General features: G+C 41.9%; 1 protein-coding gene across 1 annotated transcript; it reads left to right on the forward strand.

Moving 5' to 3' along the window:
• Positions 1-787: 787 nt before the first annotated feature.
• On the forward strand, positions 788-26,789 carry top2a (DNA topoisomerase II alpha). Its single transcript, XM_080454400.1, has 35 exons — positions 788-978; positions 2,192-2,338; positions 2,602-2,692; positions 2,831-2,894; positions 3,019-3,164; positions 3,498-3,595; positions 3,686-3,901; positions 5,859-6,032; positions 6,224-6,325; positions 6,966-7,103; positions 7,502-7,640; positions 7,803-7,960; positions 8,156-8,281; positions 8,717-8,827; positions 9,887-9,992; positions 10,111-10,220; positions 10,704-10,796; positions 10,966-11,080; positions 12,186-12,307; positions 13,132-13,280; positions 13,632-13,863; positions 14,350-14,484; positions 14,801-15,001; positions 15,326-15,521; positions 15,903-15,994; positions 18,342-18,485; positions 18,986-19,069; positions 19,608-19,823; positions 20,218-20,326; positions 21,499-21,660; positions 22,836-23,016; positions 24,091-24,128; positions 24,225-24,356; positions 25,557-26,044; positions 26,253-26,789. The coding sequence occupies exons 1-35, from the start codon at positions 955-957 to the stop codon at positions 26,397-26,399; spliced, it is 4,986 nt and encodes a 1,661-aa protein (XP_080310526.1). The 5' UTR covers positions 788-954; the 3' UTR covers positions 26,400-26,789.
• Positions 26,790-27,053: the final 264 nt, after the last annotated feature.

Consider the following 27,053-nt stretch of genomic DNA (forward strand, 5'->3'; position numbering starts at 1 on the left):
GCATGCATGCACATAATAACAGAATGTTTAATTTTTGTAATCGACACATAAAATACATCAGAACAGGACAGAGCCATTGATTGGACCAGAATGTACTTGAGTATGACGTAGACTGGGATTTGTCTGTAATCGGATAATCGGATTGGATGACGAGTAGCAGGGGGCGGGCTAAACCCCTTGGCTCCAACCGTTTCAACGTACGTGATTTGTAGAAACATTGTTGCCATGTCCGCTTATTATAAGCGACTTTGGGCTTCTTTTTCTGTGAAGTTCCTTGTAAATCATTGGTAGTTAAGTTGCGGGTTGCGGTTTTTTGGGCTTGTTTTAAAGGGTAGTTGCTTATTGTGGGCTTGCTTCCTAATGTTGTTTAAACCAGTGGTTCTAAAATATTGTATTTATATATTGTATATATTTTAATATGGAATTATCCAGGGACCCTCATGCAGGATTTGTATTGTTAAAATGTCTCAAAAATATAAATGTTTCACTTTTTTTCTCCAAGATTTCATTTTGAAAATAGAAGATCTACAATTGTAGATCGGCTATTTTCAAACAGCCGGTGTGCTCATGATTTAAGCCTAGTCGCTTCTTTTGGCCTTGTTTTCATAGACCTGGTTGCTTGTTTCTCTCACACAATCTGGCAACGCTGGTTTGTAAACGTCCAATGGAAATGAAAGCAACAAAACGTTTCCTCTCTGATTGGTCTACGCGGCTGTCAGTCAGGGGAATTTGAAGTTGGCGCGAGCAGGAACTGTTCCACCCTATGTTGGTACACTGTACAGTATTTTTCAAACAGTCGTCGTCGTCGGTAACGTACGAACAACCGCCTCGGTTCGTAGTTTGTTCGCGTCGAACCTACCTACACATTGTGTAGCTTTTAGGCGGGATAACAATATATAGGTTATATAGGTTTATCATACGAAGTCTAGCAGAGAAAAACTCCACAAAGGAAACATGGCACAGGCTGCACCTCTGAAGGTAGGCAGTAGCACACACACACGGTGCTAAAAGCTAACTTAGCTTTAGGATGGAGGGAAAAACAGAAACGACTCCTTCAAGCTAACTAACTCCATGCAAAACATTGTAAATTGTGCATCTAAAATGCAGTACGTGCAACGTATGATACTGCCATTTTGCATTTTATCGGTCCAGTTTTCGAGGAAAACTCAAATAATGATCAAAAAGGGCTCCTGTGACACCCACAGAAGTCTAGTGTCTAGTAGTCATGTGTTCAATTAATGTATTTTGGTGCAGAATATGATTTGTGAGTCTGTTGTTTTCCAGTCATGATGTGTTATATAGAATTAGCCTCACTTTCAAAGAAAGGCCTTGTCTTCCTTTTGGCATTTGGTGGTGGCGCTACTAGTTAAGTGATAACATGCTGAGAAAAGGTTATTCTGTTGTAAAGCAATCGGCTCTATGCACAGCAGCCATATTGAAAAGAAATTGGGCCTCTTCCTTACTTCCTTCACAGGGGTTACAATGATGCTAATGAAGGCTCTACTCCATTTAGTGTAGCACAGTGATTCTCAACTTTTTAATTTCAAGGACCCCATAACTCTGAGAGTACAAATGTACCCTTAATCGCACACACTCAGAGTTATACACCTGTAAGGGGCCATTTGGAACCCTCAAGAAACCATGAGGGTCCCTGAACCCCACTTTGAGACTCACTGGTGTAGCAGTGTTTTCCAGTGATCATTGGTAACACCCGTGAAGGAAGTAAGGAAAGGGCCCATAGTTTTTCCAGTATGGCTGCTGTGGAGGTAATTGAAAATACTCTGTGTTATATAGTAGGCCTATGTGTGTTTGTAGTTGTACAATGACAGAAATGATTGTTTATATTTTGGAATACATACAGGAAGTACAACGATTAAAAAGAGGGGACAGAACACACTGCAGGCAATCTGTGGCAGAAGGTGTAAGCTCTTTAGTTGAGCTTAGTTCAGCAGTATCGCCCTATTTCCCCCATTTTGATTTTTTTTGGGACCTGCCTTGGTACCAACCCTATACTCTAACACTTGCAGGTTTTGGTAAGAGAAGTTAAGTGCGAAAAGTTTTGAAACGTTAATGCAGTACCGTTTTCGGCACTTTGTCTGTGTTCACAACATAATGGTTCCCTGATGAAATTGGACGTTAATGCAACAAAATGCATCTCCAAAATGAACCACACTCTGTCTGTTTCCAACAGAACATGTTCGAGAACAAGCAGGTGGAGAGGACCAAAAAAGATCCCAAGCGTTTGTCTGTGGAGAGAATCTACCAAAAGAAGACCCAGCTTGAGCACATTCTGCTCAGACCGGACTCCTACATTGGTTCGGTGGAGCCGGTCACACAGGTAACTTGAAACAACCTGTATTAACATGTTTACATCACTGGAAAAGATGGCCAAGTTCAGTGGCGTTTACTACTTCTGAAAACATGACTACTGCAAATGTAACACATTTCATACACATGCAACCTGAAAAATAACTGGCTGACTCTGCTAAGTGAGAATCAACTGGTATTGGTCCATTGGTGGTTTTCCACAATGGACCAATTATACACAGATGTTTATCATGAGTTTCATGTCTTGTAATGACACGAGTAACTTCTTCATAGCAAATGTGGGTGTATGATGAAGAGGAGGGACTGAACTGCCGTGAAGTAAAATTTGTGCCAGGGCTCTACAAGATCTTTGATGAGATCCTAGGTGAGTAAAAGCCCTAGGATAATACTGCCCTGTCCAATACTTTGTCTCCCTCAAACCTACCTACTGTATTGTCTCTAAGGCAAGTGTTACTAAAATGTTCAGTTTTGAATACAGCTGTTCTCAATGTTCTCTTCTCAGTGAATGCTGCTGACAATAAGCAGAGGGACCAGAGCATGTCCTGCATCAAGATCAACATTGACCCGTGAGTACAAAACCTTTGTGCGGCCAGTGATTAAAAGTCAAAATGGTGACCAACTGTAAATGCTAGGCCACCTCCATAGTCGGGATTTGATAAGAACGGTTACTATTTCTACCCTGTTTCCCAGTGAGAACAACATTATCAGCGTGTGGAACAACGGGAAGGGTATCCCTGTGGTGGAGCACAAGGTGGAGAAGGTCTTTGTGCCAGCACTAATTTTTGGACAGCTGCTCACCTCAAGCAACTATGATGATGATCAGAAGAAAGTCACAGGTACGTCTTCTTGAGAACCAACCTTATTTGATTGTTAAAAGGCTGACTGACATAGTCATGGTATTAAGGACCAGAGGAAAATGTTGTAGCTGTCGGGGGGATTTACATGCACTTGTAAATCGTCTATTTTCGCTATACATGTTTTTTTATTTTACTTTGCCTATAATTTTATGCCAGGTTAAAAGTGGTTGAGTCTGTGGGTTTTATAAATAACCAATGAATTTCCATTTCCTGAAAAGTACAGATTTTGGACATGGAAAAGGTTTCCGCCTAACTAGAAAATGAGTTCAAGAAACTTGTATAGCATCTTCATCCGGTCTCTTGCTCTTGTAGGTGGACGTAATGGATACGGTGCCAAGCTATGCAACATCTTCAGCACCAAGTTCACTGTACAGACTGCCTGCAAGGAATCTAAGAAGACTTTCAAGCAGGTAGGAAATTGAGCCACCCTTGATTCTAACTCATACTTACCCTGAATTAATTGTTAACCTTGATCGTCTCCCTGCTCATGTCCTTCGCAGTCCTGGTACGACAACATGGGTCGTACTGCAGCGCACGAGATCAAATCCTTCGACGGGGGGGAGGAGTACACCTGCATCACCTTCCAGCCTGATCTGCCCAAGTTCAAAATGTCTGTCCTGGACAGGGACACGGTGGCCCTCATGACCAGGCGAGCCTATGACATTGCCGGCACCTCCAAGGGGGTCCGTGTGTTCTTTAATGGAAAGCGACTGCCTGTAAGTTGACATGCTCCTTCATTAACTTATACCGTAATTTCCGGACTATAAGCCGCTACTTTTTTCCCATGCTTTGAACCCTGCCTATACAACGGTGCGGCTAATCTATGGATTTTTACAGCTAGCGGCCACTAGGGGACCTTCTAAATCTATGGATTTCACACCTGCGGCTTATAGATGGGTTTCCTGTTTGTAAACATGAGAGGATGATGCGCGCGCAGTGGCGGGATGAGCCTGTAGAGGGCGCTATTACCCGCAGCAGCTCTGGCCACTGTACATTCAGAAAATAAATGGTCTTCACCAGGTTTAATGAAAGTAGATTAAATGATGCAGTTTGTAATATCTTCTTTACTCAATAAAAATGATTTGTTGGAAGTTGGATCTGTTTGTATATAATAGCAGCATTATGCCTATTATGCCTATAATAGCAGCATTATGCCTGTCTAAATCCCAAAAATAACAATAGAGTGAATGGCGCTTCCGGTTCGTTCTCCCCCGCGCATGCGTAGATTGCGCACTCTGCTCTGTGATGACGTCGCGCGGAAACCCATCTATAGTCCAGTGCGGCTTGTATATGCACACATTTGTTTTTTTCCCTAAATTTGGCTGGTGCGGCTTATATTCAGGTGCGCCTTATCCTACGGAAATTACGGTACCTTGTTTCTAAGCTTAATTGATGAACACAAATTAGACCCTCCAGAAAAACGCAGGCAAAAATCGCAGGCAAAAATCTGTGATTATGCGGGCTAAAACTCTTGATTATGCAGGCTAAAATCCTTGATTTTGCGATGAAATATGCGTTTTTTTTGCAATTTTATGCGGTGAAATTGCAAGTTGCGAAATATGCGAAAAGTTGTGAAATATGCGAAAAGTTGCGAAATATGTGAAAAGTTGCAAAATATGCGGACATAATGCGATGTGCATATTATGCGATGCGCATATTATGCGATGCAGCCTTTTTGAAAAAACTTTACCCAGCATAATTATGCGCCATTTCGCTGATTATGCAGTAAATTCTTCGATCGCATTTTTCTGGAGGGTCTAACAAATGCCATACTAGGTACTTTGTTTGTTGCTATGCCATGTGCAGCAGAGAGAACACTGCAGATATTCAACCTGGTTTTTCATTAGTCATAAGGGTGTCTATGATGTCCACAATACTTGCCAGTGTCCTCAGTTGTGAGCTGCGGTAGCCTAGTTTACTACCGCCATCTAGTGATGTATAAGTAATCTGATATCACTAAGTGGCAGGAGAGCTATACAGTACCGAAATCCTGATGTCTCTCCCGCTACCCAGGGTCACAGTAATTTCTTCTATTTGAATTCTCAGGGAACTCTTAGATTGTGTCCTTAAGAACTGTGCTCCAAAAATAAACAAATCAGCCCTGCGATATTGTCAGGTATGTGACTCTGTGTCGTTTATGATATTGAGTATTTGATTTTGGATAAATTGGTACCTTTTCACTGTCAGCTGATGCTTCATATCCATATGAGTAAAATCCCCAGCTGATTTGTTTATCTTTGGAACACAGTTCTTATGATGCAATCTAGGAATTCCAATAGAAAAAATTACTGTCCCAGGGGATAGCGGTTTTTAGCGGCAGTGATGTCAGACTTCTGTGCTCTACATAGGAATAACATCACCTGTATGTGGCTGGGGTCCATGGTGAAGGATGTAACCCAAACCATATGAACATCAGTTTTTTTATTTCAACATTTAATGTGAATTCTACATTTATTAAAACCCCACTGTTCTGATTTGGGGGTCAATAAATGTTTTGTTTAGTTCAACACATCCCAACAGCTCTTATGTTCTTTATCAGTCTTAAACTTTCACATTTGAGCAGCTGCTCTCTTGTTAGTATGTTAGAAGTTAGAACAACTGTTAAGCTATTTAATGTACTATCTATCTGCACTGCACTCGCAGGCCTACATAACCATGCCCTATATCTTCCAGGTGACAAGTTTCCGCCAATACGTAGACATGTACTTGAAGGACAAGACAGATGAGACGGGCGGGCCCCTCGTTGTGATTCATGAGCTGGTCAACCCGCGCTGGGAGGTGTGCTTAACCACGAGTGAGAAGGGCTTCCAGCAAGTCAGCTTCGTCAACAGTATTGCCACCACCAAGGTAACAATTTGCTGTGTACATCCGTTTCCGTCCTCGGCGAAGAGCAGAAAGCATTCTGGGGGGGATCTGTTTGAATTAGCAGGACGTGTTCCTTTGGCAGCAAAGTGTGGAGCTTGACTGCCATTTGAGGATTTGGACCTATTTGGAGGCACTCATTGAACTCTGACATGTTTGTGTCCTCTGAACCCCAGGGAGGGAGGCACACAGACTACGTGGCCGACCAGGTGGTGTCCAAGCTCATTGAGGTTGTGAAGAAGAAGAACAAAGCCGGTGTAGCCGTCAAGCCATACCAGGTACACTCCCACAGCTTACCTGTACCACAGCTGCACTAGTGCTGGGTGACTTTAACCCATTAAGACCTGATGCAGATTCTAAAAATGTCTTCTAAATCCCAACAGTATTCTGAAAAAACGTATGTTTCTATACTGTATCAGTGGTGCTCAAACCTTTTCATGTCAAGGACCCCCAAAATTATATGTATTTGGCCGCAGACCCCCATCTAAGATTTGTTCCAGGGACCCCCAGAAGCAAAGATTTGAGTTAAAAATGTTTGCTTGAAAACCATACATATTCAAAGATTTGCACCTATTTTCACGATTTTACAAAAATATCAGATCTAAAAGTTCATAGCGCGGCACTCGGTGCCACGCTATGAGCTTGTATATCTGCTATTTTTGAATAGCCAACGTGTAAAATAATACTTTTTAGCTCAAATCAAAAAGTGGCACAGAGGCGTTCCAGGTTTTTAATGGTTTAAATCAATATCACCATTACTTGAAACTTTTGCCTCTTATTATTAATTTCTTTTTTGAAAATGGCAGCTTACTTGGGCCCATTCCCATTTTCCACCATGGTTAGCTGGACTTAGAATTAGGGTGAAACTTGGAAACATGCACTCACTTTATAAGTGACATGCTGTACTCTTCTATCCAGGTGAAAAACCACATGTGGCTGTTTGTCAACTGCCTGGTTGAGAACCCCACCTTTGACTCTCAGACTAAAGAGAACATGACTCTTCAGCAGAAGAGCTTCGGATCGACCTGTTCTCTCGGTGCCACGTTCATCAAACAGGTATGAAAAGAGAAACCACAGCTCTTTATCCTGTATCCAACACTTTATTTAGGCTCTGTTACCATTATATCTATAAAATCACACATATGTGTGTCCCGGACTGAAAGGTATAACAACGTATAGGTTTAACAGGTTTAAGTGATCATTGTGATGTGCTTTCAGAGAGGTGTAGTCTCCATCTCTGTAGTTCAGTAAATTTCCCAAAAGGTGCTTAAGTTTTGTCTGTTCATTGTCCCTCTCAATCAATAGAGGTAATTGCAATGATGTCCAGTCTGGAGCTACAGAGTAGCAATAAGCGGTTTCTGACCGTTCCGACTGTTTGCCTAACAACGGCGTGGCCTCCTTAAGCCGCTTTCTGGAAGCACTCCCAACACTGATGCATTTCTTTACTCCTTCAGGCGACGAACTGTGGGATCGTGGAGAGCATCATGAACTGGGTGAAGTTTAAGGCTCAGTCACAACTCAATAAGAAGTGCTCATCTGTCAAACACACCAAAATCAAGGGCGTGCCCAAGTTGGATGACGCCAACGATGCAGGTAAACACTAGTCAACACAAATGATATTGAGTTTCATTACAAAATAGGCTTGTAATAAAAGTTTCTTGAAATATTCAACCCGCTCATTCCTGAATGTCGGTGTAGATTTTTCAAAGTCAAGCGAGTGACAAACTAATTTATTATAACCCCATCCTCCCCCAGGTGGGAAGAACTCGTCTGGCTGCACTCTGATCCTCACCGAGGGAGACTCAGCCAAGACTCTGGCTGTGTCCGGTCTGAGCGTGGTCGGCAGGGACCGCTACGGGGTCTTCCCCCTCAGGGGAAAAATGCTGAACGTTCGGGAAGCTACTCACAAACAGGTTGGCAGCTTTTCAGGTTCAGAGTGTATGCTCGGGTCCTGTAATGTGCTGTTGGAAGTCGGAAAACAAATCCTGCTACTGTAGACATTTGTAGATTTGTTATTCATCCACTTGTATTTTTGATATGAAGAAATGGCTTGGTGATCCTATGACGGTGTTAAACAAGCAGCTGAATACTCAATACATCATTTTCAGATTATGGAGAATGCCGAGATCAACAGCATCATCAAGATCATGGGCCTCCAATACAAGAAAAACTACAGCGACCCGGACTCGCTGAAGTCGCTGCGCTACGGCAAACTCATGATCATGACAGATCAGGTGTGCTCACAATTAAATTTCACATTCACCACTGGCAATAAATCCTTGGCAGTTAACTTCAAACATCCTGTTTTCAATTCCTATCTTGGAGACCTGTGTTGCATGGTCGCCCCTATTTATCTGCCACACTTAACTTTACTGTCTAAAGCAACCATAAAAAAAGTCCATAAAATGATCTTTTTAGGAAGTAGATACAATTTGGGAAGTGCATTGATCTAAAGGATCGTAATTCTTATAACCACTTTAACCCTGGCAGGCAAAACAATTTTGTAAATAGCCGATCTACAAGCTCACAGCATGCCGCAGTGCAATGCGTTATGAGCTTTTAGGTCAGGAAAAGTAAAATGACATTTAAAAACAAAATGGGTCTTAAATGATTAAGAGCTCAGTGTTGTGTAACCGGGTGCTGTCTGCTTCTCTTCTTCTGACTAACAGGATCAGGATGGATCCCATATCAAAGGTCTGCTGATTAACTTCATCCATCACAACTGGCCTTCCCTGCTGCGCCACAACTTCTTGGAAGAGTTCATCACTCCCATCATTAAGGTACAGGCTTAGTAAAATATAATATGCTTTTGTCCATAGCCTCTTCACCAGGGATAATCGTGAGCAGGCGAACTGCAATTTTCTCAAGTGTTGGGCTGTACATGTGTACTCACAGGCAAAGTGATAATTATAGTTTTGTTGGCCTATGTTCCCTACACCTACTATATTTATGTTCCTGACATCTACTTGTATGTCTGATCTCAAGTATATGTAAGATCTTTTACACAGTAGAGGTGGTGTGGTTCTCTGCTTAAAACCGAACTGTATGGTTCGTCCTGCACGGTTCAATATGCCTTTATGAACCACAGAATTTCGGTTTTGCAATTAAATTTAGCATTAGGCATTAATGTCGGTGTCCTGAAGATAATATGAGCAAGCTGGATTCACTTGCGGGGATCCCCGTGACCCGCAAGTGAATCCAGCTGGTGTTGCTCGCCAAAAACAGCCAATCGACAAGCATCACAACACATTGTGAGCCTGTAGATTGTCTATATTTGGCGGGCAACACCATCAGATTAATAAATGAGCATAAGGCATAGTGACATAAGGTGCATTTCTTTGCCCTGAGCATAATAATGAAAGTAAAGATAATTTATTTCCTTAAATAATCCAAGGCAGAAAATACTGGAATGTGTCTGAATAGAAAAATATTTCTATGCTAATATTTTTTTTAACAGTAATAAAACCGTGACCCAAAAACCGAGGTTTGAACCGAACCACGGGCTAACTGAACAATTGCACCATATCTCTCACACACACACACACTCACTCTCGCATATGGTGGGGAGGAAATATGAGTGCTATTTCCCCCTTTTGCAACCCCTCTCAAAACTAGCAGTATTGGTGTACAGTCTAACCCCACACATGCTCCGAACCAGTAGAGACAGTTTGTATATGCAACAAGGCTGCCATCTTCTGACAAGATTTCAAAACAACTGAAAGTTCTACAGTGGGTAGTTGCATGTACAAGGTGTTTGACTGGATGGATTACACTAGTAGGGTACATTGAACTTAGCGACACACAACAAAAAACGTCTCTTATTGTAACTCTTCCTTCAGGCCACTACCAAGAAATCGGAGATGTCTTTTTATAGTATCCCCGAATTTGACGAGTGGAAGGCGAAGCAGGCCAACATAAAATCTTGGAGGATAAAATACTACAAAGGTTTGTCTCAAACCCCTGTGTGGTAGTAAAATTCAGAACAAGTAAGCCCTCTTATTTCACATGAGCATCTCTAAATTGCTGGAGTGTTGGCACGTCTAACATGCTGTGTCTTATCTAGGGTTGGGTACCAGCACAGCCAAGGAGGCGAAGGAGTACTTCACCGACATGCAGAGGCATCGCATTCCATTCAAGTACTCTGGGCCCGCAGACGACGCGGCAATCTCCCTGGTACAATGTCTCCATTTTTCTGTTACCAGTGTCCTGGCTCCGTGTCGTTGAGGCACCTATCAAAAATGTTTTGAATTTGGCAGAACATAATATGCCTGAAATCTTAATTAATTCTGGTCAACAACTGATGGTATTTTCATGACCTTTTTTGACATACAATATGGTGTAGTACTAATAGGCCATGGTGTCATTTAATGAACACCTGCTATTTGATTAAAATCAGTTTTTAACACTGGCTAATATACTTTGTACCATCCTGACCTAAAATATTGCCTTCTTGGGACGGTGAATGAATTGAAGGGTGCAAGCCCTTGAATGTTATGGAATTGCTTTGCTTTTGGATCATAATCCCTTCCAGACAAAATGATCTGGTATCACCTCAATTAGCATAAAGGTTAGATCATAATGGAATTATACTGGGTATTGGTCAGGAATCAGGATTGACTCGCCACACCATTAATCTCATTCTTGCATTTCACTCAGGCCTTCAGTAAGAAGATGGTTGATGAGCGTAAAGTCTGGCTGACAGCCTTCATGAACACAAGGAGGCAGCGACGGGAACACAACCTGCCAGAGGTACCTACAAAACCTTTTAAATAAACTGCATTTTACATTGTGTACATTGTGCTTGTATAGAGAATGTATGCAAAAATTACAGAATTCTGTAAAAATATGTGAAACAACATGGCAAGAGGTCAACTATTTTCTGTCATCTCCCATTGTCTCTGCACTTTATCCCCCTCAGGATTACCTGTACGGTCAGGCGACCAAGTCTCTCTCGTATAATGACTTTGTCAACAAGGAGCTGGTGCTCTTTTCCAACGCTGACAACGAGAGGTCGATCCCCTGCCTGGTTGATGGTAAGCGATATAGATATAATACTTGACGTGTGCCTGACCTCGTCTGATAATGGTCATTGAGTGGCTTAGAATTGGAGCCTGACCGTTGCCAGATTCTTGGGTCCGATCCCGGGTTTGGAGAGTCTGGGATCATATATTACCAATGTTTTGACTGATATTTTTTTTTATCTTGAAATCAATTTGATAACATTTGGAGAACAATTAACTTAATCACTTAATAATCAAAGAAATTACTGAAAATGAACAAACTCATTTTGATATAGATATAAAACTTCAATATATTAAAATGACAACTTAAAGTATGCGATGAACAAGTAAATACAAAATGCATGCATAAACTGTTACTGAATATTATTTTATTTGAGACACTTGAACACTATCGTACAATACAAACTCAACAAGTTGGCTGAATAATTACAAAAATTCAAATATATCAGCTAAATATATCAGCTAAACTTTATATCGGCCGGGCTCTACTTAGTATTGCTGTATTTGCGGAGTAAAATGCCTGTGCAGAACACAGTATTACACATTTGTTATTGACAACATGTACACTAGGCCTGTCCCTGACTAAGGATTTCTATAGTTGAATCTGATGGGCCAAATGTTGTCCATGTCGACTAATATATATATATATACACACAATTTTGCTATGATTCGACTGAGATTGTTCAGTCAAATCAGTCCGATTCGACTGCCAATCTCTGTCGAATCATGCAAAAAATATGTTATGCAATAGAGGAACATTCCATTTGGGCTGTAGGGGTGCTTAATGTCTGATTTAACATATACTTGCTTGGTTTCTCCCAATAAATCATATACTCGCTTGGTTTCTCCCAATAAATCATGATGTATATCCTATTTTTGGCAAACTATTAGTTGATTAATTTAACAAATTAGGCCAATCTCTCAGTCGAATAATGAAAAAAAGATTGGCAGTTGATCAGTCGACTATTCGAATAATCAAGGTATACGACTAGGATGTACACACTCCATCTACTTCCACTATCTGACCTGTAGCTGCCTGGAATTCACCACCTGGTTACTGACATCGCAGAACTGTACTTATGGTGATGCATGTACTGTGTTTCCTTTTGCGTTATAGGTTTGAAGCCGGGTCAGAGAAAGGTGCTGTTTTCCTGCATGAAGAGGAACGATAAGCGGGAGGTGAAGGTGGCCCAGCTGGCCGGTTCTGTAGCCGAGATGTCGGCCTACCACCACGGCGAGGTGAGCTTTCTCACCAATGTTGTGATGACATGAGCTTTACTGTAAATGGTAAAGAGCGCTTCACAATGTGCATTGCTTTCACCCATTCACACTGCTTTTAGCAATGCATCACATGTTGCTGTTAATATTATGGAACCGTTTATTGTTGGCCAGCTCACTCAATTTTGTAGCCTCTAAATGGGTTTGATTTTGATCGCCATTAATAACCATAATGTGTCCTGCCTCCTTTCAACCCATTAAGTCTTGAGGCCGATTCTACAAATACAAAAAATCTACAAATACAAAAAATCTTCAAAAATAACATCTATTTACAAGCTCGCAGCACGAACTACTGTTCTAAATCCTAAGCTAAACTACTGTTCTAAATCGTAAGAGTTTAAAACTATGTTGCTATTTATATATCTCTCTCTCTAAAATGAAACGGATGCTTTCCTGGTTTTAATGGGTTAATAAATTAACTAAAGGAGGTATATTTATTCACGTTGGGTGTTATGAAAAATCGTGAAGATGACGTGACTAGTTAATTCGACTTAAAAATTCTAGCTACAAATTGCCGGCTGTTGCCACAGTGGCTTGACATGCATTTAAAACGACTACTGTTCAGGATTGGGAGAATTGTGGGCAAAATTGGAAGTAAAATTTAGCTAGAGGGAGATTCAAAACAGTCTGTCTGTAAATGGCAGATGCAATAGTGTCATGGGGGGAAAAATGGCCTACCGTATCAACAGGACCAATAATCACAATCTATTGAAACGGTCATAATTGTTCAGCCCTAATATGATCATCCCAAATATTCTACTAATGTGCTTAATCGTTTCCCCCAGGTCTCTCTGATGATGACCATAGTTGGCTTGGCTCAGGACTTTGTGGGAAGCAACAACTTGAACCTGTTGCAGCCCCAGGGTCAGTTTGGAACAAGGCTCCATGGTGGCAAGGACTCTGCCAGCCCTCGATACATCTTTACCATGCTCAGGTCAGAAGCCCTCATATCTAGGGTTCAATTTATGGGGGTGGGGGGGGGGGTACACAATTTCATTCAAGGTCATTGATATATTTGATTCTTGCTTCTGGTAGACTGTGTCTACGTTTGTTTGATAATATCACAATTTAACAATTGTATTTAAAAATGTATGTCAACCACCAAACTCTCAACGCATTGTGAGCTGGTAGATCTGCCATTTTCTCTTACATGACTTTTGCTATTACATGACTGATCTACTGCTCATTTAATGTAACTTGAGCTACATTCTATGTATCACCGATGCTATACAAATAAAGTGTGGTGACGGTGGAAGCATCATCTTTGCCCCTCTCTCCCCTACAGCACTCTGACCCGTCTCGTCTTCCCCCCTGTGGACGACAACTTGCTCAAGAACAACTATGACGACAATCAGCGCGTGGAGCCGGAATGGTACATACCCATTATCCCCCTCGTGCTGGTTAACGGAGCCGAGGGCATTGGCACCGGCTGGTCCTGCAAGATCCCCAACTACGACATCAGGGAGATTGTCAGCAACGTTCACCGTATGCTGAACGAAGAAGAGCCACTGCCCATGGTAAGGAGTTGCCTAGACCCCCCCAGGACAGATCCTTACCCTAATGTTAACCAAACCCTACCTAAACTTCTATTCCTAGACTTATTGCCATCTAGCACTAATGATCGATAGAGGGAAATGGGTGTACTACCCGTTTAAGACAAATGGCGGTAACTATTTTTTTTAAGAAAGAAAATTATCAAATGATACAAAATAATACACTACGTTGGCAGGCCAGGAGAAGGAGATGTTCTCATTTCCACTACTCCTTTGTAGGGCTTTACATCCTATTGCCCTGTCACATCGCACTTGATGTGAGATCCCGTTTGTCATTATGTCGCCAAGATATTCCTCTGCCGCTACAGTACTCGAAAAGTAAATGATTATTTAAGGAAACCATTGCACTTGCTTCCTTGCACAACTGGAGTCCCTTTTAAAAAATTTTATATTTAAGGTCCACCAGAAAGACCTAGACAGTAAGTATTTGCTTTGCTCTCCTCCCTGCAGCTTCCCAACTACAAGGGTTTCAAGGGGACCATTGATCATTTGAATGAGAACCATTACATGAACAATGGAGAAGTGGCCATCATCGATTCGACTACCATCGAAATCTCTGAATTGCCGGTCAAAACATGGACTCAGGTTAGACTGCCCTTGGGCCCCTCACTATTGTCCCTATATTAACCCATTAAGACCTGAGGCGATTCTTAAAAATGTTTCTCTAAATCCTAACAGTTTTTTGAGAAAAATAAATAAAACTAAAATCAAGATTTTTCAAAAATAGCAGATCTACGAGCTTGTATATCTGCTATTTTTGAATAGTCAAAGAAATCTAAAGTGATACAGATGCGTTTCAGGTCTAAATGGGTTAATAAATGCATTTGATTTGGCTGCGTTCATCAGTACTTATATCTGTCCTTATTCCGCTGCCATTTTGGTCTTAACATCTGCTTTCTAGACCTACAAGGAGAATGTGTTGGAGCCCATGTTGAACGGCACAGAGAAGATTCCCGCCTTGATCACAGACTACAGGGAGTACCACACTGACACAACTGTGCGGTTTGTGGTCAAGATGACGGAGGAGAAGTTGATGGAGGCGGAGGCTGCTGGCCTCCATAAGGTCTTCAAACTGCAGTGCCCGCTCACCTGCAACTCCATGGTAAGGACTATCTGAAGCGCACCTTATTTTATGCTTTGTAACTTAATAACTGCTCCAATGTAGTTATTTAGTCACAAGCCCTAGTTAATACTATTCATTGGTTAAATATTCATAAAATTGTGTATGTGATGCGACTCATTGTGAGCTTGTAGATCAGGTCGTTTTTGCAACTTTTGGTGACACTCTCAAAAACCAAGTATAAAATAGGGCAGTAATGTATGGGGGGGGGATACAAATATAATCTAATTATAAAATATGGAGATAAAGGTTTCTGCCGACAGTGACAATTATTTTCTAACAAGCACCTCCTGCTGTCCCCTTTAGGTGCTGTTCGATCACGTTGCCAGCCTGAAGAAGTACGACTCGGTGATCGAGATCATGAAGTCCTTCTACGAACTTAGGATGAAGTACTATGGGCTCAGGAAGGAATGGCTGCTGGGCATGTTGGGGGCAGAGAGTGCAAAGCTCACTAACCAGGCCCGCTTCATCCTGGAGAAGGTTGAAGGCACCCTGGTCATTGGTGAGTAGCGGCATGCCACCTGTACATTTGTTTATGAAGGCTCCAGCAATACCAGGTAAAATTTTAACAGAATGAAGTTTAGTTCTTCTTTAGTGCAGCCTTTTCCACACTCTCACCCCTGTGGTCATTGTACGCTATTTACCCCGTGTTTGTACCCGGGTATGCTGAAGTTGTGCTGCCACAAACAAATTTCCTCATTGACAAAGCCCTGAACTTGCATACAATTTGACAAAATGACCTTCTTGCAAGAAAGAAATGCAAGAAAAAGCAAATGGCCTTTTCACACCCCTGAATGAGCATTTATGAATGCATACGTTTGGTTCGTTTGTTCCATGATTGCAAATTCTGCAATGTGAAATTAAATCCTCTTTGCGCCTCCAGAGAACAAGCCAAAGAAGGAGCTGATCCGCATGCTGCAGGAGATGGGCTTCGACTCGGACCCGGTCAAGGCTTGGAAAGACAGCCAAGAAAAGGTGTGTGGGGGGGAGGGGGTGGCTCTCAGCAGTGTTCATAATTAAGAATGCGGTACGTTAACTACATGAACCTTGCGTAACTATTCTGTGTAACTATTCTGGCGATGTGGTGAAAATAGCAGCTCAACAAGCTTGTGACACGTTTTGGTCGAAGAGCTTTGCCTCTGAGATGATAGAGGAAGAGAAAAGTCAAAATAACTCAAATCTTTACTTAAGAACAGTACTTGAGTAAATGTACTTAGTTACTTTACACCACTGTTCTTTAAATCTAATTATTTTGCTGGAAAAATTCTGGCACTGTAGTGAAAACATGGCTTAACACATCGGGTGCCATTGTTTTATTAAAACGGATTACTTTGAGTGCCAGAGACCTCACCGTTTGTAACTGTGCTGTTTATAGCTGTGGACTCCACGGCGAGCACCCACACGTAAACAATGGATGTGTGCACGATGATCGATGGTCCTGGCTAACGCCTGGAACAATAACCTCTCACGCAAGTTGCCATTACGGAGTAATCGCCCATCGAAAATTACTTGTTTTCCCCAATGTAAAAAAATTCGGAGCTGCAGAGGTTTTCACCAAGGAGAACGGGAGTGGACGGGAGCCATGTTTTTTGGCACGGTGATCCATCTGTCCCTTCCTTCTCAGAGTCACCGTGGGTGATTCCAGAGCTGCGCTAGCCCCCCCCCCTTGTTGAAAAAAACAAAGGTTTTTACTGTGTTCGGCACCTATGCGCTACTCTTTGAAAACACGTTTTTTACCGTGTTTGGCACCCGCTGTGTTAACTCTTTGACTGCGGACGACGCGATAACGCGTCAAGTGCTACTTTGTCCAGTTGGCCGTCGACGCGCTCGACGCGCTGGACGCGCGTTCATTGTTTAATCTCTGATTGCGCTATGCTGCTTAATATTCAATGTTATTCTCAAGTTCCACTTACTTCACGGACATCTGCATCCGGTTTCATGACCTGGATTCCGTTTCCGGTTTTTGATTCTTTTCCCCAGTCATTTTCGTCCAAAATAGGTAAATAAACGGTCTTTCACACGGTATGACGGACAAACGGACAGTTTCTCTTCTATAATCTATGGTCTGGGTGACGATCAGTCATCGCCGTCGTATATCACAACGTAATTTTCGCCGATCAAAACAATGGGGGGGACGTCACATCCGTTTTCATGTTTTTCCTTGTCTAATCTATGAAGAAGGGTGAGAGAGACCCAACGACATGATCAAAGCTGTCATGTGCTGCGCTCTAGTGGCGGATTTGTGCTGGGTCTTTACATTATGTGTCCTTAAATTATTTTCATGAGAAAAATTCAAAATATAAAAATAAAAAAACACGAAAATTGCTGGCACTGGGGGAGTACTTTATGAAAATACTCTGGCAGTCAAAGAGTTAAGAGATGGTAAGCATTACCATAACCACACAATTACCACACACATTACCAGGTATTGTTTAACTTCAAATTGAACTATTCTACTTAACACATCAGGTGCCAGCATTTTTTCATAACAACTTACGTTGGGTGCCAGCATTCTCCCCATTGACTGCGCTTTGCTGTTTAAAGCTCTAGACTCCACGAGGAGCAAATCCATGTAAAAAAAAACATCCATTCATGTTGCGCGATGACCCTGGCTACAGCCTGGAACGATAACATTTCACTCGCGAGTTACAATGGGGGGGGATCGCGCATCGCGCATGACCGGTTTTCCCCACCGGAAACAGATTCGGAGATATAGGTGTTTTAAAGAAGGAAATAGACAGGAAGTGGATGGCAGCCATGTTTTTTTTTCCGGTGATCTATCTGGCCTATCCTTCTCAAGATCACAATGGGTACTCCCAGAGCTGCTCTAGCCCCGCCCGTGTGGAGAAAAACGAAAAAAACAAAAAGACATATTTCACGGTCTGGACCGTGTTCGGCACCGGACCGCTACTCTGCGCAAACACGGTTCAGACCGTGTTTGGCACCCGATGTGTTAAAATGGTTTATTGTGGCTCTGTCAATAATTTAAGTAGCTATTCTTCATAATAATAAAAAAAAGTATACTGTAGCAGTGACTGAGACAACAGACTGAAAAACAATGCTGTATAACTGAATGCGAGTGCATGTGCGTCTGCAACTGGTTGCGGCCCACATCAAGTCCCCTTTTGACCAATGTGGCCCGCACCCCAAAATGACTTTGACACGCCTGGTGTAGAGGGAAGAAAGGAGGAGCAAAACCCTGGGGGACACCATCAAAGTATATAGGGTTTAAGTGGTTGAATACCAGCTTCTAGTAGAACGAAAATAAATCAGAATCTTAATTAAATGTTTATTTTGTTCTTTTCCCACTCAAAATATGCAGGATGAAGTGGACGATGGTGAGGAAGATGAGGAGAAGCAGCAGGAAGACAAGAATGCCCCGGACTACAACTACCTGCTGAACATGCCCATGTGGTACCTCACCAAAGAAAAGAAAGAGGAGCTGTGTAAGCAGAGGGACGCCAAGGTAATTAACAGTGACCTTCATTGAAATTACTGTTCTGAGCAGGTCATAATAGGCAAACATTCACCCAAAGAACGACACGCACGGATACTGCTCATCACTTTGCTATTGTTGCTCAGTCGCTTGTTTCTTTTTTCTTTTTATTATTATTAATTATGTTTTATTCATGTCTACAGAGATAAAGGGGGAAAAAAGCTAAAGGGAATACAAATGTACCTCTGTAACTATGTACTTATAATTTTCCCAAATAAAAAAATAGGCGAACATTCTGCTAAAATGGCAGATCCACATGTTCACAATGCGTTGCATGCATTGTAAGCTTGTAGACCTGCTATTTTCGATGAAGACATGTTCATTTGGCTAATTTCCGTTGACAAAATGTCATTTGTTATTTTGTGCTTGTCATTTAATCTGCATGGTCAGCTGAATAGAATAGGGTGGTTCATTGATGTTTCAGTGTGTAATGGCTCCTTCTCCTGTCTGCTCAAATCCTTGTCCTGCAGATAACCGAGCTGAATGTCCTAAAGAACAAGAGTCCTAAAGACCTGTGGAAGGCGGACCTGGCAGCTTTCACCGAGGAATTGGAGGTAACTGACTTGTACCTATTGCTCTTAAACGCAATGGACCGGAACCCATTTGTATGGGTAAATATCCATCTTTCTTTACATTGGCTACAACTTCCATTATTTAAAAAGAAAATTCTAAAGAATTTCCAAAAAGTGAAAATTGCAGATCTAGAAGCTCACAGTGCATTGCAACACGACTCGTCGGGAGCTTATAGAGTGCCTTTTGTCACTATTCTTTAGGTAGGTTTTGATCCCGGGAAGATGCCACCGATGCATAATTCTTCTCTACAAGAGCTGTTAAACCAGCACACGATACACGTGTCTGCGATTAATAATAAATAAAAAACTGTAAATCTACTGTACACAGCAGCAAATTGTTGGCTATCAGCAGATCAGGGCGCTGCTCCGCAAACTGTGAATGATCCAAGCACCACCGAAGAGTACACCCTGAAATCACGTGACCACAAAAAAATCCATGTTGCCAATCGCAAGTCCCTCCTGTTGCATCTGACATTAACCGGGTTCCTGTTATTTACTTGTCCTGCCCTCTTCTATGTAGCGTCTGGAGGCGCAGGAAAAGTTGGACGCTGTCATGCCCGCAGCCAAGGGTAAGGGCGGCAAGGGGAAAGTGCCAAAGGTGAAGCAAGAGTGCCTGCCCACACCACAGGGTCGCCGTGTTATCCCGCGCATTACCAGCGCCATGAAGGATGAAGCCCTCCGGAAGGCCGCTGTCAATAAAGGAGAGGGGCCCAAAGGGCGCCCAAAGAAAGTCAAGGTGTGTGTCATTTGGTCAAGCAACTTTTTTTTTAAATTACGGTATTGGAAGGCTTGTTTCTTCACTGAATTATTTCTGTTTATTTTGTAACTACAGGTGCTGTGAAAAAGTATTTGCCCGCTCTTGATTTGAAAATGTTCTGCATTCACACTTAAATGTGAATGCCCAATGGCATTAAACAGGCAGTTCATACTCAAACTCTCCAATGTGGCTTAATTAAAGCAATTCTGCAATGAAGAGTGGGCCAAAATTCCTTTTACTCAGGTTATCTTTGTCTAAATTTGTTATTTTTTATCTGAAACATTTAAGTGTGACAAATACGCACGCAAGAAATCAAGAAGGGAGCAATTACTTTTTCATGGCACTGTATTTGATACGTTTCTCATATTTTCAGAGCGAGGATTTAGTGATGAAGATGGAGTTTGGAGAAGATGACGAGAACGAGGGGTTAGGTCTGGCAGAACGGCTGAAAAAGAAGACCAAGGCCGCCCCTAAGGAGAAAGGTGATATAGCCAGTAGACAGAGATGCTGTTGTATTATACAGTCACTTAGGTTTTTTTCAATCGACATCATGGTGTTCATTATTTTTGAACAGTTGGGGTGGGGAAACTTTGTCATGCCTAAAATGGGGACACCCGGTTGACGGTGGTTAAAATGATTGACAGATAAATCGTCATATAGGGTTAGATGATAAATGGATACAAATAACATACAGTTATAAACTATAAAGAATACATCACATGGATGCACCTGGGACGTATCATCAGTGTTGTAGCCTGGGGTCATAGGGTGTTTTGGGTCTCGCAACATACACCCTCGCCCAGGTGACCCAGCCGGGGTTGATCAATCCCCAACTTACATCCCAGGTAGCTACCCACGGTCAGTCCTATTGGGAAAGACGGGGCCAATCAGTCCGCTTCTCCGGAACTACTCTGCCGGAACTCGGAGGAGGCTCTGGCACGTGGAGGGACTAGGCTCTGTGGGTGGCCTCCTGGCCGGGCTCCTCCTTCGTCTCACCAGGTCCAGGACCTGAGCGCTGTACCAGATCCTCTGCACCATCCCGATCCAAACATTTCCTTCAGGCGTGATGGTTCCTTGGGCCGATACCACTCCATTGGGCCGTCTAATGGTATTAGCACCACTTGCGGTTAGCTTGAATGGCCCTCCTAAAGGCCTCACCGTGGGTTTGTTGGGCTTCTTCCTCACGGAAGACACAGGCTGGGGCGCTAACCCATACTGCTCCCGGTATACCGTCTACATTCCGGCTGTCACCCGTCTCTCCGGTGGTCACCAAACTATTCCTGGTTGTCACGTAGTCTAATTCCTATGAGCCACTATAAATAGAGTCACTAACTATAAAAAATACATCACATGGATGCACCTGGGACGTATCATCATTGTTGTAGCCTGGGTTCATAGGCTGTTTCGGGTCACGCAAAATACACCCTCGCCCAGGTGACCCAGCCGGGGTTGATCAAGCCCCAACTTACATCCCAGGTAGCTACCCACGGTCAGTCCAGTAATTAAATTGCACCACAATATGGCTTAGTTGCATACCCTGACCAGTTTTCCAATTGTTCTTCTCAACTATTTGAATTTTATATTTTTCTTCCCACCTATTTGAATTGATTAAGTTCGTTTTATTTAAGGTTTCTTGTTACTACTTGTGTACCAGTTTCTCCAGGAGGATCGAAGACGGGCAAGCAAACCACCCTGCAGTTCAAGCCTATGGAACAGAAGACCATGAAAACCTCACCGTCTGACTCTGGATCAGACGTCGAAATGGAGACGGATGATGTGGTGGTGCCCAGGGCCAAGGTCGAACGCAAAACCAAAGGTGAGACCATTAACATAAGTCTTAATTTATGGTGGGTGGGGTGAGGCAGCTTTCTTTTTTTTGCCGACATGTTGCAGTACTCACACGGTGTCATCCTCAATTGATCACCTAGCTTAACTACTTAAACCGATATACTTCCTTTGAAATGGGTCCCCCAGGGGCTATACTTGGTCCCATACTTTCCCCGCGCTACACCAAATCTCTTCTGCAAAAATAGGCAATCTACAAGCTCACAACACATCGCAAACACATTATGAGCTTTAGATCGCCTATTTTTGCAGAATGTTCACCTATTTAAGTGTAATGTGTGCCTACTTATGATTATGAATGGGGACGCTAGGTTTCATGAGGAAGTGTTTATTTATGTGAAGATTTCAATATCATCTCTGGGGCAACACAAAATGTAATGAAAATCGTGACTTGCTGCGGCCGTCGGTGACCTTATCTAAGCTGCTGGTTAAAGATAATCACATCAAGCATGTCAGGACATTGAAACATAAACACTGAGTCTCATTTCCTGAGGCTAATTGCCTTAACTTCTGTTTGTGCTTGACATTGTGATTACTGACAAATCATGGAGATGATTGCATATCCTATGTCAGTAAATTGATCAATTGTAGTGGTGGCCCTGTAACAAAACAATCTCATGTAGTTATCATTTCTTGCCTTGCTACTCTACCTTACTTTCTCATGCAGCATGCAGTATGTAAATATTTCCTCTGAAATTGACTAACCTTGCATGATGACCTTGTTGTTGAGGGTGTTGCCATGCTTTTGAATAGACCTTCTGTATAAGGTGCCAACTGCCAGCACAAACTGATCCAAACATGGCGTCATAACTACAAACTGGTTCAAGGCAAATATTTAGTACTATAATGTACATCTATTTTATTGAAGATATGAGAATTAAATTGTTTATATTGTTAGGATGCATTTCAACAATGCAAGGGCAAATTCATTGCAATCTTTTTAATTGCCAAAATGAGATCCATTACTGAATTGTGAAATTGATGATTTGGTGTCTGATTAGGGTGACTTTTCTCGATGTCTGGTTAACTTTAGGGAAAAGTCGGCCTAATCAATGTTGAACGTTTGTGAGATGACTCAAAATCTGAATCACCCATGACAAGCACACAGGAAACATTAACGCAACCACTGTTACCTGCTCCACAAAGGCACAATCAAGTACACCATATCCGGCAGCGAGGATGAGGACGATGACGATGACTTTGTGGTGGCCAAAGCTCCACAAAGGAAAGCAGTCATCAGTGACGACAGTTTCGCAGTGGATGCCAGCGACATCTCAGATAGCGAAGTGGCCTCCCCCTCCCCAGCACCTAAAGCCCCCACGGCCACGTAAGTGTGAACACGAGGCTACAACATATGATGGGGAGCAGAGTTTGCACCGGAGACTAATATGCAGCAGTCCCTTGTTTATGGAGGGTGTATTCATTGTATTTTGTCTGCGTCTACAGCAGTGAGGTCAAAGGTTAATAACTTCCACATGTATTTGTCCATGATGTCAGCAATGTTCTATAGTCTTATAGTCCTGGAGAAACTTAACTTAATCCAGGGTCCCCACGGTCATGAAATTCCTGGAAATATTTTGAAATAAAAATTTAAAAAATCCAGTACTGGAAAAGGTTTGAAATTGATCAAAGGTCCTGGAATTTATCAAGGGTCCTGGAAAAATATTTGGCTATGCATTGTTTTTGGCTATTGATTTTTTTTAATACAAAACATTTTCATAAACATGTATAACATTACACAAAATATGTAACATAAGTAGTTTTTCGCCGAACGGGCTGTGTAACACCCCATCCGCACTGCCAGCGATGCGACGTGACGTGAAGCGAGCGGGCGATGAAATCTCATTAAAATACATGTTTTTTAATGAGACCGTCCTGACCTACCGCGAGCGACAACGAACCGTGCAACGACGTCGTCCACCCCTCCTATTTTCGCTCGCAGGGTCACTATGCCCTAATTTTGCACGAAATGTTGAATGAAATTGTACTATTTTATATTCTATGCTTTATTTTTGCTACACTGCCTATCTTTGGGCATTGTACATAGGAGTAAGAGACACATTATTGCGCTGAATGATTGTTTTATAGGCCTGGAAATTGGGCTAAATATTCTGGAAAAGTTTTGGAAAAGTTTTGGAAATTCATTGCTAAAAATGTGTGGGGACCCTGTTAATCACCTTAACCCTGGGGTCCCAATTTTGGCAATGTCCTTATAGGCTTGGGGAAAGAAATGTGAACATTTTCAAACTTATTTCAATAATGGCTGATCTACAAGCTCACAATGCATTGTGATATTTTTGAAATGCAGACAGTAATTTAGAAAAAGAAAATGGTGGTAAATGGCTTGGTGGTTATAAAAGTTAATTAAGGAGTTAATCCTCAGTCTGACTTTTTTGCACAGGAACAAAGGGGTGACGAGCAAAACGGGAAAATCCAGCTGTAAGTATTTTTTTCATATGATGCCCTATGAAGCGGAGTATGAGAATTGTTGGGCCTTGAAACTTGACTAATGTGGTGGTTTTGTTTTCTCCCCAGCCCAGTCTGATGAGGGACCTGTCATGAAGCCCCCGGCTAAGCCCAAGGCAGCACCAAAGGCCAAAGAGTCGGCACCCAAGAAACCTGCTGCTGCCACCAAGAAACCAGCTGTTCCCAAAACGAAGTCTGCAGGTAGGACTGTGCGGTTATTCCAATATTTATTGTGTGTGTGTATATGTATGTGTGGATTACACACATCCCTGGGTATGGACTAGTATTATAAAGAATTGGTGTGTGTGCAATCACATCTTGATATAGTTATTTGATTAAATGCTGTTACCAATAACTATTGTCACAGTTTGTAGTAGTAAAATCTGTAATGATTTCCCTGACCTTTTACATGTTACCTGGCCTTCCTCATATCCTTCCCTCATCAGATGCTTAAGGCTGTTACCACATACAGATCCTTCAAAAACTTTGAATATAATGGAAAAGGTTAATTTTCTTCCCTAACATAATTCAGAGGTTAATTTTCACATTTATTTTTTAACTTTCATATATTCTAGATTCATGGTGCATAAAGTGAAATATAAAACATTTTTTGTTTTAATCTAGCTGATTATGGCCTACAGCTCATGAAAATCTAAAATGCATATCTTAAAATATTAAGTACAGAGTCAACACAGCCATCTATCAGGATAATTTAGAGCACATTTTGAATACATCTTAAATATTTCACTTTATGCGCAATGAATCTAGAATATATGAATTATATTTTGAATTTTATTACGGAAGAAAATGAACTTTTCCACGATATTGAAATTGCATTATAGCTTCATCTTTTGATTTGGTTTATTAGAATTTAAAAAAGAAGCTGGCCTAGCAGTCCAGGCACCTAGGCTCTAAAGTAGCCCATCGCGGGTTTGAGTTCCGAGCCCGACAATCTTTACTGCATGTCTCCCCCATCTCTCTCCTTGTTCCCTGTCCATCTACACTGTAAACTAGCAAGTAAAGGCAGAAAAGCCCCCCAAAAAATCTAAAAAGATCGCAGGTCTGCTTGGGTCTGCCCAAATATGGCACATAATGATGGACCACACTGACTCAAATGGGGCTCCAAATAGGTTAAAGTGCATGAACTCTGACTTCCACTTTATACTCCACACTGATTGTGGTATGAATAAAAAGCAAATAATTTAGGCTAAAAGCCAAACCAGATTTAGGATTTAGGTTCTAAGTCCAAACAAACAAAGCTTTACAGCTGTGAACTGGCTTGGCTCTAGTTTCGTGTAGTCATCATAGTGAGGCATAGTCCTAACTATCTGCAATAATTTATTTTAACTACAATGTGTACTTTTCATTTATACATAAACTTTAAAACTAATTTCTCCCCAGATGCCAAGCAACCGTCCATTCTAGATGCTCTATCCAAACCAAAGCCTGTTGCCAAGAAAGTTACTAAGACATCGGCCGCTAAGTTTGACTCCAGCGACTCTGAGGGAGAGGCAAAGAAGAAATCAAAGCCTATTGCCAAGAAAGCCACCAAGACTATTGCTTCGTTTGACTCCAGCGACTCTGAGGGAGAGGCAAAGAAGAAATCAAAGCCTATTGCCAAGAAAGCCACCAAGACGATTGCTTCGTTTGACTCCAGCGACTCAGAGGGAGAGGCTAAGAAGAAATCAAAGCCTATTGCCAAGAAAGCCACCAAGACGATCGCTTCGTTTGATTCCAGCGACTCTGAGGGAGAGGCTAAAGCCCCAGCAGCCAAGGGGAAGCCTGCCCTCAAAAGGAAGGCTGTGGAAGACGACAGTGACGATAGTGACAGAAGCTCAGACAACCTCATGGCCCGTCTCAAGGGCAAAACAACCACGGCTGCCTCCAAGGTCAGTTAAGTGACTTTAGACGTTACACTTGTGGTTTGTTGACAGAGGAAAGGAATTTTGTTTTGGGTGTTTTACTTGGCCAGGCAGTTTTTGGTTTCCTCTCGCAGAGTGTATAATTGTATGATGACAAGCACAGCTTTCAGGGCTGTATGATAGTTTTTGTGAAATGCATATTTTAATAACTTGTGCGTCTCCTGTGTCCTTAAAGAAAACCAAGAAGTGGGATGAGGATGACAGCTTCCAAATTTCAGACGAGGAAGCTAAGGCTCCTGTAGCACAGAGGGAAAAGCCGTCCCGTGCCAAGAAACCTGTCGCATACACCGTGGACTCGGACAGTGATGACTACAGTGACTGAGTTGATAAACTAACTTTAAGACCCAATGTGGTCAGTTTGTATGTTTTGCTTTGAAACTTTTAGTTACTGGCCTCTAAAACATAAAGCACATGTAAAATCGTTCTTATTTGAGGATGGTTAAGATTAACAACAGACTAAATTAATCGGTTATAAGAAGAAAAAGAATATAGACTGGTTAAAAATACAACTTGTTAAGGTAGAAATGTATTTCATGTTTCCCTTTTTATAAATGTTTCATTTCATGTGTTCTCTTTTAGAAATGCTGCATTTCCTGTTTCTTTCTTAGAAATGTTGCATTTCTGTTTCTCTTGTCTCTTGTTGTCTTTTAATGTAAATACTTGAATGGCTGTTTGTTTTATACCTTTTTGTCGAATAAAGTTTGATATTACATTTTCTTTGTGCTGTGATCATTATTCTGAGCTACCTACTGTTCTTTGCTTGTGTGCTGGCATGATCTTGTGTCGAATAGACCTGTACTATGCACTGCTGCAATAGAAACAGGTGTGTCCTTTTATTTAAATTAGATGTCTTGGGGAGGAGCTTTATGCCAATGCTGAGTGTTTCAAATGAAACAGTGAACTTGTCATTTGGGAAGCACAATCTGAGTAAGTAAGACTTTATTAGGATTAAAGATGTTTTAAGTCAAATTGCTCT

Source organism: Gymnoscopelus braueri (assembly GCF_963280865.1).
Source record: "Gymnoscopelus braueri genome assembly, chromosome: 17".
NCBI classification, from domain to species: domain Eukaryota; kingdom Metazoa; phylum Chordata; class Actinopteri; order Myctophiformes; family Myctophidae; genus Gymnoscopelus; species Gymnoscopelus braueri.

Coding starts and splice junctions, on each gene's coding strand:
- top2a (XM_080454400.1), top strand. CDS start 955: ATGGCACAGGCTGCACCTCTGAAG. Junction 7,641..7,802: donor GGATGACGCCAACGATGCAG/GTAAACACTAGT, acceptor ATCCTCCCCCAG/GTGGGAAGAACTCGTCTGGC. Junction 18,486..18,985: donor GTAAGCAGAGGGACGCCAAG/GTAATTAACAGT, acceptor CTTGTCCTGCAG/ATAACCGAGCTGAATGTCCT.